The sequence below is a fragment of the Panthera tigris genome, chromosome B2, assembly GCF_018350195.1.
Source record: "Panthera tigris isolate Pti1 chromosome B2, P.tigris_Pti1_mat1.1, whole genome shotgun sequence".
In the NCBI taxonomy this organism is placed as follows: domain Eukaryota; kingdom Metazoa; phylum Chordata; class Mammalia; order Carnivora; family Felidae; genus Panthera; species Panthera tigris.
Genome location: NC_056664.1, coordinates 42,145,984 through 42,161,677, shown reverse-complemented (window position 1 = coordinate 42,161,677; position 15,694 = coordinate 42,145,984). Strand labels below are relative to the sequence as shown.

General features: G+C 42.5%; 1 protein-coding gene across 7 annotated transcripts in view; it reads right to left on the bottom strand.

Moving 5' to 3' along the window:
* Nucleotides 1-5,660: 5,660 nt before the first annotated feature.
* SPATS1 (spermatogenesis associated serine rich 1) overlaps nt 5,661-15,694 on the bottom strand; it is a 28,010-nt gene continuing 17,976 nt past the window's right edge. For 5 of the 7 annotated variants that reach the window (XM_042986470.1, XM_042986476.1, XM_042986471.1 and 2 more), the window contains 4 exons: nt 14,544-14,664; nt 13,661-13,723; nt 7,466-7,581; nt 5,661-6,496 (listed from right to left, as the gene is read on the bottom strand). In XM_042986470.1, the coding sequence (XP_042842404.1) occupies nt 6,453-6,496; nt 7,466-7,581; nt 13,661-13,723; nt 14,544-14,664 (344 nt within the window). In that variant the 3' untranslated portion in view covers nt 5,661-6,452. Of the gene's footprint in view, nt 7,216-7,465; nt 7,582-13,660; nt 13,724-14,543; nt 14,665-15,694 lie in introns of all 7 variants that reach the window. The other 2 variants (XM_042986473.1, XM_042986474.1) reach the window with 2 other exon arrangements.

Below are 15,694 nucleotides of genomic sequence, written 5' to 3'. Positions count from 1 at the left end.
TGTGCGCAGGCGCAAGGGGGGGGCGGGGGGAGCAGAGTAGCAAGTCTCGCGAGAACCGAGGCTGCTGAAAGGACTAAGTGCCTTGTTGTTATAGCTCTGGTCTAGGAAGACTGACAGAAACCCATCAAGCCCCTCTGGCTAAAGCGCTCTACGCCCCGCGCATGTCCAGAACAGGTTGGAGGAAACCACGACTCTCGCGAGATACCGCCGGTGGCTCTTAGTAAGCAAGGTTGTGGTGGGATTGATCTTGAGGTCACCTAGTGGCGGAGAAAGGGAACGTCACGCGTGCAGAATTAGCCAGCTGGTTTAGGAAGAGCTTTGTTAACTTATTAATTTAGCATTTTATTAGGCATGTAACTAATAGGAATTTACTCGCGGAATACTCAGGAAAAGGAAATCATTTAACCCTAATTTTTTTTAAGTTTATTTTGAGAGCGTGGGCTCGTGAGCGAGGGAGGGGCAGAGAGAGAGAGAGAGAGAGAGAGAAAGAGGGAGAGAGAATCCCAGACAGCCTCCGCGCTGTCAGTGCAGAGTCCAGCGCCAGGCTCAAACTGAAGAGCAAGGATATCATGACCTGAGCTGAAATCAAGAGTGGGAGGCTTAACCAACTGAGCCACCCAGGCATCCGTAACCCTAAATTTTTTAAGCTGTAAAATAGGGATAATAGTATAGCAACCTCATAGGGTCGTCCTAAGGATTAAATGAGATCATAAACCTAGGCCAGTGTCTGATACATATAACTACCCCCAAAAGCGGCAGCTGTTATTACAAGAAAGGCAACTTCAGATGATCGGTGATTGTCCCAGAAACCCACAAAAATATCTCACCAGTTTTTCGTATATTTCTATTCAATCTATGTGGATTAATAATAAAGTGTTACCATTGATAGGCACTGGTATTAGACAAACCCAGGTTGGATTGAAATCTTTGCTCTCTCATTAGTTTGGGTAATAACCTTGCTGAATCTCAGTATCCTCATCTAAAAAGTGGAGTTAACAATACCTACCTACATAAATTTGGGTGGCAAATTAATTGATACATACCTAAAAACCCAATGAGGTAGAGCTTGTCAAAATGCCATTCCAGCACCCAGGGACTCACTCAGTGTCTACCATTTCTACGATGTAAATCATGCCCCCTAAGGGCATGCATTATACAACCTGCCCATTGGGACAGAGCAACCCTGTCAAAATGTCCCCCAAGACACCCTTGAACATACAGACTGCATGTCTCACTTAAGGATTCAGAAAATGCAACGTCATGCCACTTCCATAATGTCTAAAACCAAACCCAATAGCCATGAACACAAGAGACTGTCCTCCGACATTGCGTGCACTGGCCAAACCCCCACAATATCACCCAAGCCTCGCCAGCCAGGACTCAAGAGTCCCCACAAAGAGGCCATCACCATCCCAGCTGGCAACACTAGAACTAAGAGAGAGGCATGCTATATCTCCCCGCCTTGAGCACCCGAGAATGAAGCAACCTTGCTGACACCTTGATTTCTGATTTCCAGCCTCCTGAACTGTGAGAGATTAAATTTCTCTCACTGTAAACCACCCAGTTTGTGGTTTGTTACAGCATCCCTAGGAAACAAAAAAGCTCCCTTTTTAATATAACATTTCCAAACAAAGTTGACCCTGGAAACATTTTTTCTTATACTATCTATTGGTGTTTAGGAAACACAATTTGAGAAACTCTGGCCCAGGAAAAAGAAATTGCCTGCCTCACTCGGTCAGTGGAGCATGTGACACTCGATCACAGGGTGGTGAGTTCAAGCCCCACGTTGGGTGTAGAGAATACTTAAAAATAAAATCTTTCTTAAAGGCCGGGGGTTGGGGGGTGGCACCTGGGTGGCTTAGTTCGTTGAGCATCAGACTTCAGCTCAGGTCGCGGTCTCACGGTTCATGGGTTCAAGCCCTGCATCAGGCTTTGCACTAACAGTGTGGAGCCTGCTTCAGATTCTGTGTCTCCCTCTCTCTCTGCTCCTCCCCCCCCCCAATAATAAACATTAAAAGTATTTTTTTAAGAAGTTGGCAGTCCATCCAGCTTACAAAGGAGTAACAGGGATGTTAGCAGGAGGGTTTGTAGGTTGCAATGTCCCCCATTTCTCCACCTCTCATTCCTTTCTGAGGAACCGGTTCTGACTGGGTTAACCTTGCTTAGCCAAGAAAACAATCGAATTTCTAGTTTCCTCCTTGTCCAGTTTTTATCATCAAATTGTGCAGGAAAAGGGCTAAAGTTAGGGTCAGAAGCCTGTGACAATACCAAGACATTGGGGGCTGGGGTTATAATCTTCATCATCTCCCCAAATAAGCAGATGGAATTTCAGTAGAAACACTGTGCTGCTTTGCAAATACAATTTCAAGACCTCTAGGCCTGCCCTGTCTACTGGATTGCTACCCCTAAGCCTTTCCCTTCCATTTAGAAACCCTTCAGCTAATGTTGGAAAAAGCTAATGTCTGGGTAGACATGAAATTCCACGCACCCTAAGTGCTGGTAATTCATACCGTAATGCTAACCATGGTTAATCATCTAAGTTGGCTTGGGGGATGCCTGGGTGGCTCAGTCAGTTAACCTTCGGTCTCTTGATTTCTGCTCAGGTCACGATCTCACAATTCGATTCTTTAGTTTGAGCCATGCATCAGGCTCTGTGCCAACAGTGCAAAGCCTGCTTGAGATTCTCTCTCTCCCCTTCTGTCTCTGCCCCTCCCCCACCTCAAAATAAACTTTATTTTTTTTAATATGAAATTTATTGTCAAATTGGTTTCCGTACAACACCCAGTGCTCATCCCAACAGGTGCCCTCCTCGATGCCCATCACCCACTTTCCCCTCCCTCCTACCCCCCTAAATAAACTTAAAAAAAAACAAAATAAACTGGTTTGAGTTTCGCCTACTGACGCTTCTTCATGGTGGACCCAGTTGTAGTTTGTAGTCTTTTTCTCAGGTGCTCATATTCGTTATTTCTAGGGAGTCCCCTACGCCCTGGGGTGGCAAAGTGTTCCCAAAGAGGATTTGGGTTTTTTTTCTCAGGCCACAGAGTTTCAGAGCTCTCTTTGAGCGCCTATCTTGGTTTGGGATCAATATTCTGATCAGCTTATTTATTATCTAGACCCTGCATCTACATGGCACAGGCTTGAGATTCATATTTCTCACAGGAGCCTTTTTTCTACATTCACGTACCAGTCCCCAGATGCATATACCCAACTACATCCCAAACAATTCCACTCTGTGTGTGTCACAGTTTCCTCAAATTCAACTTCCCAAAATTGAGCTCCCCCAAGAAGACTTCCCCAGCATTCTCTATTTCACCAAATAGCACAGGGCTGCCGTGTATGGTTGTGTAAGTAGTTCACTGCACAGGGACAGAAGGGGGCTGAAATCTAGCTGGCACACTGCTTACCAGGCAATGCATCCATACGACTATCTCCCCCAAGAGGGCATCTTTCCCTAAGTGTATAAAGACACCACATGCTGCCCTGGCAAGGGCACCACCAGCCACCTTGTTGCTAATTGTCCTTTTCCCATACCTTCCCGCTACCCATATCCAAGTCGACTCAGAGTCTTGCACTTTTACCCCCTAATAAGCCCTCAAATCCATCTCCTTTGTGCCACTTCTGTAAGTTCCCAGATTTAGCAAATGAAAATACAGAACTCCCAGTTAAACTTCAATTTCAAGTAAAAACAAAACAAAGCATATTTTTAGTATAATTATGCCTCATGGGTCCATTCCGTCCTAAGAGGACCCCGCGCGTTACACCAACCCACACTGTACCCAAACAAAAGAGCACGTTTCTAACCAGATGATCATAGCCACGCTCACACCATCACCACTAAAAGCTGCCCCCACACCATTTTTATATTTGGTGGAAACCAACACATTTCCTCAGAAAACAAGTCATGGGGTGGGGAGTGGTTCAGTTGGTTGAGCGTCAGACTCTTGATTTTGGCTCAGGTATTGATTTTGGCTCAGGTCATGATGCCAGGGTCGTGGGATCAAGCCCCACATCGGATTCCACACCGAATGTGAAGCCTACTTAAGACTCTCTCACTTTCTCCCTCTGTCCCTCGCCCCCACTCAGTCTTTCTCTCTAAATTAAATTAAATTAAATTAAATTAAATTAAATTAAATTAATTAAATTAAACAAGTCATTGGTATATTTGGCTTCTCTTCGGATATGAGGCTGGGCCTTCTCCCCCATGCACATTAAGAAATGTTTACTTTTGGGGCGCCTGGGTGGCTCGGTTGGTTAAGCGTCCGACTTCGGCTCAGGTCATGATCTCACGGTCTGTGAGTTCGAGCCCCGCGTCGGGCTCTGTGCTGACAGCTCAGAGCCTGGAGCCTGTTTCAGATTCTGTGTCTCCCTCTCTCTCTGCCCCTCCCCTGTTCATGCTCTGTCTCTCTCTGTCTCAAAAATAAATAAACGTTAAAAAAAAAATTTAAAAAAAGATGTTTACTTTTCATATTAGTATTTCTTACAAGGTCCGGGTTTCAGAGCCTCAGTGTTGGTTCCTCAAGTCGGTAGTGGCGCCCCCATCTCCAGGGAGGGTTCAGGCCATAACCCTTCCTAGAGTTGCCCAGCATCAGAAAGACACCACATGGGTTCCCACGTCCTTTCCCAGAGCCCACAGGGAACTTGGCCAGTAGACCCCTGCAAGTGCCCCATCTACATCAGGCCCATTGCTCAGTTTCGGGTCAAGGTATCACTCTGTCCTGATTTTCCAGCCGAGAAAGAAAAGCCTCTCCGTCAGTAGCATGATCTGGAGGAGCTCCAGCACTGATATATTTCAGCAAAAAATCCTATACACAAGGCTTTTATCTGCCCAGCTTTTAAGGGTCAAAGGCCTAAGAGCAAAAGGAAACAGTCTAACCAAATTGTGTAGCTCATACCAGAAATGTGGACAATTAATGAAATTATACAGAATATTCATAACCCGTTTGTGGAACTGTAAAAGTTTAACATCCAAATATCTTAACATTTGGATGACTAGGAGTGCAGAGACTATAGAAACAGTCTTGGAATTGTCTTCATTTAGCTTATTTGGACTTGAGTGTCACCAGCTGTATAACATAATATTCCCTCCAGTCCACAGAGGCCAGTTTTCATTCTTCCCAGGATCTGAAATTAGAATACCCTGTGTACAATATGAAGTTGTTACTCTAATGAATCTACTTGGAAATGTCATGTACAGGTTGCTTCCATTAAGCTTGAGAGTTTCAGTGATTGAAAGTAGGAGGCGAACACACACACACACGTACACACATGTGCACCTGCACCCACATGCTTATTTACCAAGGAACCTGAAGTGAGGTGAGGGGGGTTTTCATGCCTTAAAAGGTCCAACATTTTTGTGCCTAGGAAGAAATGACTGGGACAGCTAGGACACCCACATATTTTTGCCATTTGGCCATTTAGTCTATGCCTTACTCTCCCCATAAGGTTTGTGAGTTTGAGCCCTGCGTCGGGCTCTGTGCTAACAGCCTAGAGCCTGGAGCCTGCTTGGGATTCCATGTCTCCCTGTCTCTCTGCCCCTCCCCTACTCGCTCTCTCTCTCTCTCTCTCAAAACTAAACAGACCTAAAAAAAAAAAAAAAGGAATGATATAGACCTCTTTGAAATCTTGAGGCCGCTATACATCTTCCAAAACTGTACTCTGGGTGTTTTTCTCAATACCTTTATTATATAGGACTCCTTCCCTCCAAAACACCAGGGTCCCCTCTGAGAGCAGTTTCCTGGTCCACCTGGATAATCCCACCTGGAAATTCCTGCAGAATCCTTTTTTGCATCTATATCGTGTTCTCCGTTATCCCTCCAACACAGGTGGTTGCCACTGAATTTTTTACATTTTAAACAACAGAAGCACAAAAGTTCTCTTTTACAGGAGTAGGTGTCTTTGAGAAAATTTGTTGGCAGCCTCTTTTTCTTCCTTTTCTAAATTATTTGGTTTTGTTTGTTTGTTTGTTTGTTTGTTTATTGTGGATTTTTGTCGGGGACAGCGGTGAGCTTTGTGTCCCAGGGGCAAGGGAACCAGCGCAGAGGTATGCTGATGCTAACCCAAAGAGTGGCCAGACACAGTTGCTGGCTGTGCCCACCATGTTGTCTTCTAGTCGATTCAAAGGTGTGTATAAAGACAGCAAGAACGTACTCCGTTCTAAACCCACCTCATTTACTTCATTTATTGGCTACCTCTGGAGACAATGTTTTCACAGAGAAAGAAGTCGTGTCTCGTGTCTCGAACAATTTGGAGTCTCAGCATGGCCCCCAGTTCTCTCTTTGCGCTTTAACGTTTCGCGAGCCAGCCAGTGGGGTCTCCTTAGTAAAGGAGATCGGCTATAAAGATGCTGAGCCACTGGCTTGACCGCCGAGGGTCACAGCCTGAATGTATGGGGTTGGCTTTTATTCCTATCTTTTCTTCCAAATATTTGCTTCTCGCCTGATCGATGAAAGGCCCTAAGGCTCACGACTGGCACTCACTGAGCTCTCGTCCTGCTTGGCTGTGTGGTCAAACAAATACAGGAGGGAGGGAGGGAGTTACAGGGGCAATGGTATGAATCGCCCGTGGCGATCCAGCCTTCACATTTTTCTGACATGTACCACGTGAATAGTAGAGAAAGTCTCGAATGGTATTAATGAGAATAGTTTTACCAAACTAAAGCTGACGGCTGCATTTTACCATTGATATGAGGGCATTCTTGGAAAACGAAATTTAACTGACTAAAACTGAAGGTGGACCGTCAGAGAATTGTTATCAATGTTAGGTTCCCCGAACTTGTTATTTTGTATTGCAACTGTTGGCACATATCCTTGACCTTAGGAGATGCATATCGAAGTATATAGTACGTAGGAGCATAGGGTGATGATGTCTGCCACTCCTTCTCAAACAATTCTTCGAAATAATAACAGGAATGAAAGAGAGAGAAAGAACGCACAAATTCTGACAAAGGCTAACCACGGTGAATTCTAAGTGAAGGACGTGTAGGTATTTGTTCATTGTATGATCCTCACAACTTTTCTGTAAGTTTGAAGGTTTTCAGAACATAGAGTTAAAAAAAAAAAAGGCAAAGCACAGTGATTACTTATCAAAGTCAAACATTTGACTTAGAGCAATCACACTGACAGAGGCGACCAATCGGAAGAGGCTCTCGAGAGTACAGTCAGTGCATGCTCTGTGGGCCTGTTTCTGCTTAGGATTGTCTTGGCGAATCCAAAGAACCTGTGGACAGAGGCACGGAGTTGAAGGTTGTGCCCCATTACAAGACTAATGGTGCTCAACCAACACACTCAACCAGTGATGCATGGCCATGATAACAGCAGCCCAAGGGACCACGGTGTGGGGCAAAAGATACCATCCACTCTGGGAGAGGCTTTGCCTTCTCTCCTCTCCACCTCGAAGCCTCTCAAAAGCCTGCTCTTCTGGGCTTGCCTCCAGTTTTATACTATTCTTTGAAGGTTCTTTAACCCACCAGCAGGGAATAAACTGTGCACCAAGGGGACCGCTGGGTGCCAATTGTCAAGCTCCTCCACCTCTCTTATCTCGGTCTTCAGCCTGTTGGCCTTCTCCTTCACCCAGAAAGGCAAGCTGCAGGAAGAAAACAACACCTGAGTTTGAGTTTGTCTAAAGCAAAATGCACAGACACGTTCAGTGGATAAGGTACTACATCCTCCGAAGTAAGAAGGCCTCCGATTTAGGAGATCAGTGACGAAACACCATGTGAAGTTGTTCTGCATTTGCCCCTCCCTCCAAACCCAGATCTCTTTTCTGCCCTTCTCTGCCCAGGGAGCTGACCCCTGCAACTTGCATCACCTTGATTCCTCTGTGCCCTCACTTTTGAGCTGGGCTTAGCTAATGGGAGACACCAGTAAGAGACCAGAAAGCCAGAAGAGAGAGAGGTTGGGGTATTTCTCACCTAGCTTCTCTACTCCTGCTCATCTCCTGAGGCACCTCGGTTCTGGCAGTGAGTGCACTCTCCACTGCCACAACCCCTTCCAGACAGCCCATCTCCACCTCCCCCCACACAGGGGGGACAAGATCACTCTTCCTGCTGCTCAGACACGTGAGTGGTAAGAGCTGCCCACTGGTGGGAGCCCCTGGATGCTTCGCCCTTCCATGTGAGTTCCCTCGACTGCTTCACACATCTGTAAACAGTCCTTTCAGAATTCTTCAGAATCCCACCTGAGCATGCCCTCTGTTTTTCTAACGCTGACAGCCAGCATCCTCCCAAGTCTGTTGGGATTTGAAAGGACATATGCTGGGCCACACTGTGTATGTTCCAAGAGGTACCAGGAATTGTGACTCCTGGGATGAGTCAGAGAAAGAAGATGAAGAATTTTTTTTTTTAATCTTTTAAGCAGCTTTGATTTCCATCCATTTAGGGAGAAATGCACCATGACTGGGAAAATGGCCCAATACACCTGCTAGGGATGTGGAAGTTCCTGCAACAAGGAACGGGGTATTACCACGTAGGTAATAGTTGGGAGTCAAGGGCATCATGTAAAGCTGACAAACCAGTAGGAGAAGCCCAAATAAGACCAGCAGGATGAAGAGCAGTACAGAACGATTCTAGCATAAAGAATCCCTAGAACAAGGAGGGCCTGGGTGGCTCAGTCGGTTAAGCGTCCCACTCTTGACTTCAGCTCAGGTCATGATCTCACAGTTTGTGGGTTTGAGCCCCACATCGGGCTCTGCACTGACAACACAGAGCCTGCTTGGGATTCTCTCTCTCCCTCTCTTGGCACCTCCCCTGCTCGCGTGCTCTCTCTCTCTCTCAAAATAAATAAGCTTTAAAAGAAAAGAATCTCTCGAACAAAACCACCATGGTAAAAATAATATAGTACACATAATAAATGTAACAAAATATTAGGATAGAATTGAAACAAATCTGCCGAATCATTAATGCAAAAGATCTTAATTCACCTATTAAAGACAAAATTTTTCAGATCAGCTCACAAAGCAAAAATCCAACTCTGTGTCTATAAGACAGACCTAGACCAAAGTGCTTTGAAAGTCTAAAAACAAAAGAATGGGAAAGGTATATCAGTAAATGCAAACAAAACAAAGTAAGAGTTGTAATCTTAATATCTGGCAATGTATAATGTAAGACAAAAAGCATTAAGTGAGAAAAAGAAGATTTTTTTATTTTAATTCTAATCTAGTTAATATAGGATGTTATATTCATTTCAGGTATGCAATACAGTGATTCAGCACTTACATATTACTCAATGCTCATCAAGATAAGTATACTCTTGATCCCCTTCACCCATTTCCCCCATCTCCCACCCACCTCCCTTCTGGTAACCATCAATTTGTTCTTTAAAGTCTGGTTTCGGTTTGTCTAATAAGATATTTTTATAATGTTAATGGCTATACTTAACAATATAGATAGAAATACATTAATATTAGCATACAATTAACACACCCATTTTCAGTCCTAGCTAGGTCAAATGAACAATTTTAATCAAAAAGATAAATCTTCTGGGGGCGACTGGGTGGCTCAGTCGGTTAAGCGTCCGACTTCGGCTCAGGTCATGATCTCACGGTCCGTGAGTTCGAGCCCCGCATTGGGCTCTGGGCTGACAGCTCGGAGCCTGGAGCCTGCTTCACGTTCTGTGTCTCCCTCTCTCTCTGACCCTCCCCCGTTCATGCTCTGTCTCTCTCTGTCTCAAAAATAAACAAACATTACAAAAAAAATTTTGTTAAAAAAAAGATAAATCTTCTGGGTTTGTATCTAACTTTGCAGCCTGATGAAATAGATACACCTTCAAATGCATAGAGAGACAGTCCCCGTGTTGAGCATGTATTCGGTCACAATGAAAAGTCAGCAAGTTCCATAAACTAAAAATAATAAAAACAATATCTTCTGATCATTGGGTAATAAAAGTAAAAATGAATTGCAAAATAAAAATCCAAAAGCTCTTCCACCTGGAAATTTTAAGTCTATTAAGTAATTCTTTAGTCAAAAGGAAAAGACCAACACAGAATTCTTTTAAAAAGTAAGGATAATCTACACCTCAAAATTTGTAAAATAAAAGGAGAGCAGTGGTCAGAGGTGCTTTCATAGCACCTGGGTGGCTCAGTTGGTTAGGCATCCAACTTCCGCTCAGGTCATGATTTCATAGTTCATGGGTTCGAGCCCTGCAGCAGGATCTCTATCAGTGCAGAGCCCACTTTGAATCCTCTGTCCCCCTCTCTCTCTGCCTTTCTCTCTCTCTCTCTCTCTCTCTCTCTCTCTCTCTCTCTTTCAAAATAAATAAACTTAAATACATAAATAGGGGCACCTGGATGGCTCAGTCAGTTAAGCATCAGACTCCTGGTTTTGACTCAGGTCATGATTTCACAGTTTGTGAGTTTGAGCCCCACGTGACTTTGACCTTTGTCATCAGGCTCTACGCTGATAGTGTGGAGACTGCTTGGGATATTCTCTGTCCTCTCCCTCTCTCTACCCCTCCCTCAGTCATGCTCACTCTCTTTCTCTCTCTCTCTCAAAATAAATAATAAAAATAAATAATATAAAAGTGATCAGTTTACTTATGGGGTTCCTAGATGGCTCAGTCAGTAGAGCATGTGACTCTTGACCTCAGAATGAGATCTCAGAGTGAGTTCGAGCCCCACATAGGGTGTAGAGATTACTTTTTAAAAAAATGGAAAAAGAACAAAAATAAACCAAAAGAGTAGAAAGAAGAAAATAATAACAATAGAAGCAAAGATTGATGCTTTAAAAACAGAGAAAGAGACAGTATAAAAAGAGAATACAATTTTTAAAGCTGCTTTTTAAAAATAACAAATACACAAACCACTATCTAACCTAATGAAGAAAAGGGGGAATAAAGCACCAACACACAAAATTAACGATAAGGGAGAAACAAGTGAAAGAAGACAGGAAATTGTTTGGAACAATTGTATGCAAATAAATTTGAAAACCTAAAAGAAATGGATAACATGCTGGAAAAATTAAACATTACTCATAAGAAAGATTACGTTTGAACATATGTTGAGGTATGTTCCCTCTGTACCCAATTCGTTGAGAGTCTTGTATCACGAAACGATGGTGAATTTTACCAAATGCTTTTTCTGCATCTGTTGAGATGATCATGATTGTTATCCTTCATCCCGTTAATGTGGTAGATCGCATTCATTGATCTGTGGATGTTGGAGCATCTTGCATCCCTGGAATAAACCCACTTGCTCATGATGTATGATCTTTTTAATGTAATGTTTAATTTGTTTTGCTGATAGTTGAGGATTTTTGCACCTATATTCATCAGGGATATTGGCTTGTAATTATGTTTTCTGGCAGTGTCCTTGTCTAGTTTTGGTATCAGGGTAATGCAGACTTCGTAAAATGAGTTTGGAAGTATTCCCTCCTCTTCTACTTTTTTGGAAGTTTGGGAAGGGACGAAATTAGTTTCTTCTTTAAATGTTTGATAGAATTCACCAGCGAAACCATTTGGTTTTGGGCTTAAATTAACAGATTTCTGATTACTGATTCCGTCTCCTGACAAGTCATTGGTCTGTTCAGATTTATTTCTTCAAAGGGGTGCCTGGGTGGCTCAGTCGGTTAGCATCCAACTTCGGCTCAGGTGATGATCTCATGGTTCATGAGTTTGAGCCCTGCATTGGGCTCTATGCTGACAACTCAGAGCCTGGAGCCTCTTTCGGATTCTGTGTCTCCCTCTCTCTCTGCCCCTCCCCCACTTGTGCTCTGTCTCTGTCTCTCTCTCTCTCAAAAATAAATGAACATTAAAAATAAATAAATAAATAAATAAGATTTATTTCTCCATGATTCAGTCTTGTGAAGTTGTATGTTTCTAGGAATGCACCCGGTTTTTATAGGTTGTCCAATTTGTTTGGTGGATAATTGTTCATAGCAGTCTCCTAAATCCTTTATATTTCTGGGATATCAGTTGTAATGTCTCCTTTTTCACTTAATGTTATTTGAGTCCTGTCCCTTTTTTCTTTGGTTAGTGTAGCTAAAGGTTTATCTATTTGGTTTATCTTTAAAAAAAAAAAAAAAAAAACAGCTCTTCATTTCATTGATTTTTTCCTATTACCTTTTTAGTCTCTATTTCATTTATTTGCCCTCAGGTTTTTGTTATTTCCTTCCTTCTACTAACCTTGAGCTTAGTTTGTTCTTCTTTTCCTAGTTCCTTGAGGTGTAAAGTTAGGCTGTTCATTTGATATCTTTCTTTTTTCTTAATGTAGGCATTTACTGCTCTAAACTTCTCTTTTTGATCTGTTTTCGCTGCATACGTGGTTTGGGGATGCTGTATTTCCACTTTCACTTGTCTCGAAGTGTTGTTGTTTTTTTTTTTTAATGTTCCTCTTTTGGTTTCTCCTTTGACCCATTGGTTACTCAGGAGCATGCTGTTTAATCTTCATATATTTGCACAGTTTCCAGTTTTCCTCTTGTAAACGTTTTCTATTTTCACACCATGTGGTCACAAAAGATACTTGATAGGATTTCAGTCTTCTTAAATGTATAGACTTGTTTTGTGCCCTGGCAATTACTTTTATTTTAAATATTTTAGAATAGCCTTTGCCAAAAGTGTGCAGTACACAAGGTACCTTGGTGGCTTGGTCAGTTAAGCATCCAACTCTTGATCTCAGCTCAAGTCTTGATCTCAGGGTCATGAATTCAAACCCCACATTGGGCTCCACACCCAGCGTGGAGCCTAGTTTTAAAAAAGAAAAAAAGTATACAGGGGTGCCTGGGTGGTTCAGTCAGTTAAGTGCCCAACTTCGGCTCAGGTCACGGTCTCGAGGTTCATGGGCTCGAGCCCCTCATCGGGCTCTGTGTTGACAGCTCAGAGCCTGGAGCCTGCTTCCGATTCTGTCTCCCTCGCTCTCTGCCCCTCCCCCACTCATGCTCTGTCTCTCTCAAAAATAAACGTTAAAAAAAAAAGTTTTTATGTATACAGTACAGACATGAGAGGCCCTAATTATCTGCTTCATGTAATAATGCCATATAATGAAAGTATTAAAGCTCCCAAGTTTGGAATAAAAGGCTTTTTATTTCCACTGAGCTCCAGGGTTTGGTTTCCCAGCTGGACTCCAGTGGGTCAGACTGTGGGTCACTTGCCCACTCTATCTATGTTTATATGAAACTGTTTTGTATTAGAAAGCGAAATTTTTTATACTGACACATATCTTTTTCTAGGTCTAAACCCTCCTTGGGCAACTAGATGAGGTTCAGAAAGGACCTGAACTTAAAGTAGGACATCAGAGGAATGATACTTCCCTCTAGTGCGAGAATATTCTGACAGCTTTTTCTCTGCCTCTTCAAACTCTAACCATCCTCCCTGGCTGGACTCATTTAAGCATGTCCTTCTTTTCTGACAACTCTTAGGTTTTAAAAATCAGGGACCCTGCCTTTTTTCTCCATATAAACGTCCATTAGTGCATACCTACCATAACACATGGCATCCAGCGGGCTGTCCATCATATGGGGTGAAGACATGGACTGCCCAGCTGATAGACTGCACAGCACTTGCCCTCCAAGTGTCTCACTAAAAACGCTCCATACAAACTGCCCCACCCACCAGCTCAGATTCTAAAGGTCCTTCTGTGTTGGGTGTCTATGAGTTCGTCCATAGGAGAAAATCATAAATAGCTGATAACTTAATAAAACTTGGATAATATAAAACATGGTGAGAGAACTCACATAGGAATTTGTGGAAGAGGCTCAAGTGGAATAAATGTATCAAATTTCTTTTCATAAGGCACTCTGAAAAACAGAAAAGGCAACCATAAAATTGGTATGGCATCTACAGCAGAGAGATCGATAGAAACATCTTTGTGTTCAAGAAGATGTCTTGGGACCCCTGGGTGGCCCAGTTAGTTGGGCGTCCGACTTCGGCTCAGGTCATGATCTCGCAGTTCGTGAATTCGAGCCCCGCGTCAGGCTCTGTGCTGACAGCTCGGAGCCTGGAGCCTGCCTTGGATTCTGTGTCTCCTTCTCCCTCTGCCCCTCCCCCGCTTGTGCTCTGTCTCTTCCTATCTATCAAAAATAAATACATGTAAAAAAAAATTTTTTTAAAATAATATGTCTTATTTTCTGGTTTAATGGCCACCTATGGGCTTCACAACTATAAAGGTCATAATTCTTATTATACTTTTTATTAAACATCAGTAAACCAAACATAATTGATTTTTTAAAATATTAATATAATACACCAACTATTTTTCTTTTAACTTAATGATCCTCTTCTGAATCGCTTTGGCCTACATTTAGTTCCAAGTGTACATCAATCCAAACAGTAAACACTAATAATCTGATTCAGTATGAAACCGAAAAGTCCTCAGATTTGTGCTAACAACAATAGTGACAAAATTAACAACCACCTTTTTGTAGTCAAGATCCTGTGTATAAGTTCAATTGCACACGCACATGTGTGTAGACACTAAGAAACTAGAGATTAACTTTTTAAGGAATTTTCAGCAACCATGTTTTGTTGGAATCTACTCCTTATGAAATATAACATATATAGTACAGAGAGCTACAATTCCTTTATAATTAACTAACCCTGCTATTCACATACACTTACATCGAGAAATTCACTGGTGGGAGAGTTGAGCCTGCTTTGTGGAAGCCTTTACTCTGTTCTGGGTACATATATGGATTATCTCCTGGAGTTAACTTTGGTATTCCATTCCTAGGATCAATATCTGTGAAATATTTAAAAACAAGATCATAAAAGGGACTGAAGGTAATCTACAGATAATGCTCTATCCATATGACAATGGAAACAGGATAATTTCATGTTGTATTATGAAGTACATAGAGGCTTCCTAAAGTTCTGTTCGTGATCATCTTGCCTGGCGAATATGAAGATAAAAGTGTCTTGAGAAACACTGTGTTTGGGACATTGTTCCAGAAAGTGTTCCGATTACCCCCACCCCTGGAAAGAACAGTAGCTTAGGTGCAGGCAGGATGTTTTGGTTTAAAATGAGGGGCACTTGGGTGGTTCAGTTGGTTGAGTGTCCGACTCTTGATTTCGGCTCACGGTTCATGAGAAGGAGCCCCACATTGGGCTCTGTGTTGGACTTGGAGCCTGCTTGGGATTCCCCTTCTCTCTCTCTCTCTCTCTCTCTCTCTCTCTCTCTCTCAAAATAAATAAATAAACATTAAAAAAATAACTACAGTTGAACCTTAAACAAAAATAAATATATAGATAGATAGCGAGATAGATAATATAAGAAGTGAATCAAAGGTATCTGCCAAGGAAGAGCAAGAACTCTGCTTAAAATTTGAGCATTGGTGTACTTTGAATCCCTGTGCCCTATGAATCTTAAGGAGCAACTATAATTGGGCTCTGCCTCTCTGACTAGATCTCAGAAGGGAATTAGCTAATGAGGAAGAGCTACAGAAGAGAAAAATCAGTTTCAGGTCAATTTCCCTATCACCTATAACCATAGACAACATTTTGTTCTTCTTCCATGACAACAAATTAGGCCTTTAAGGAACTCCACCAATGGCCTGATCATAGCTGATCATCAGAGTTAACTCTTAATGAAATACATTTTGATTGGATTTTTTCTATAATAAATGTGTTGAATTTCAGTTCATAATGGAAGCTGACTGGCAGTCATAAATGCTGCCTCTCTGTCTTGTCCAAGAAGTAACGAGGGAGAAGAGAATAACGAAGAAATGTCCGGTGCCAAGCTTAAAAATACTAAATGCTGCAAGAGATCAAGG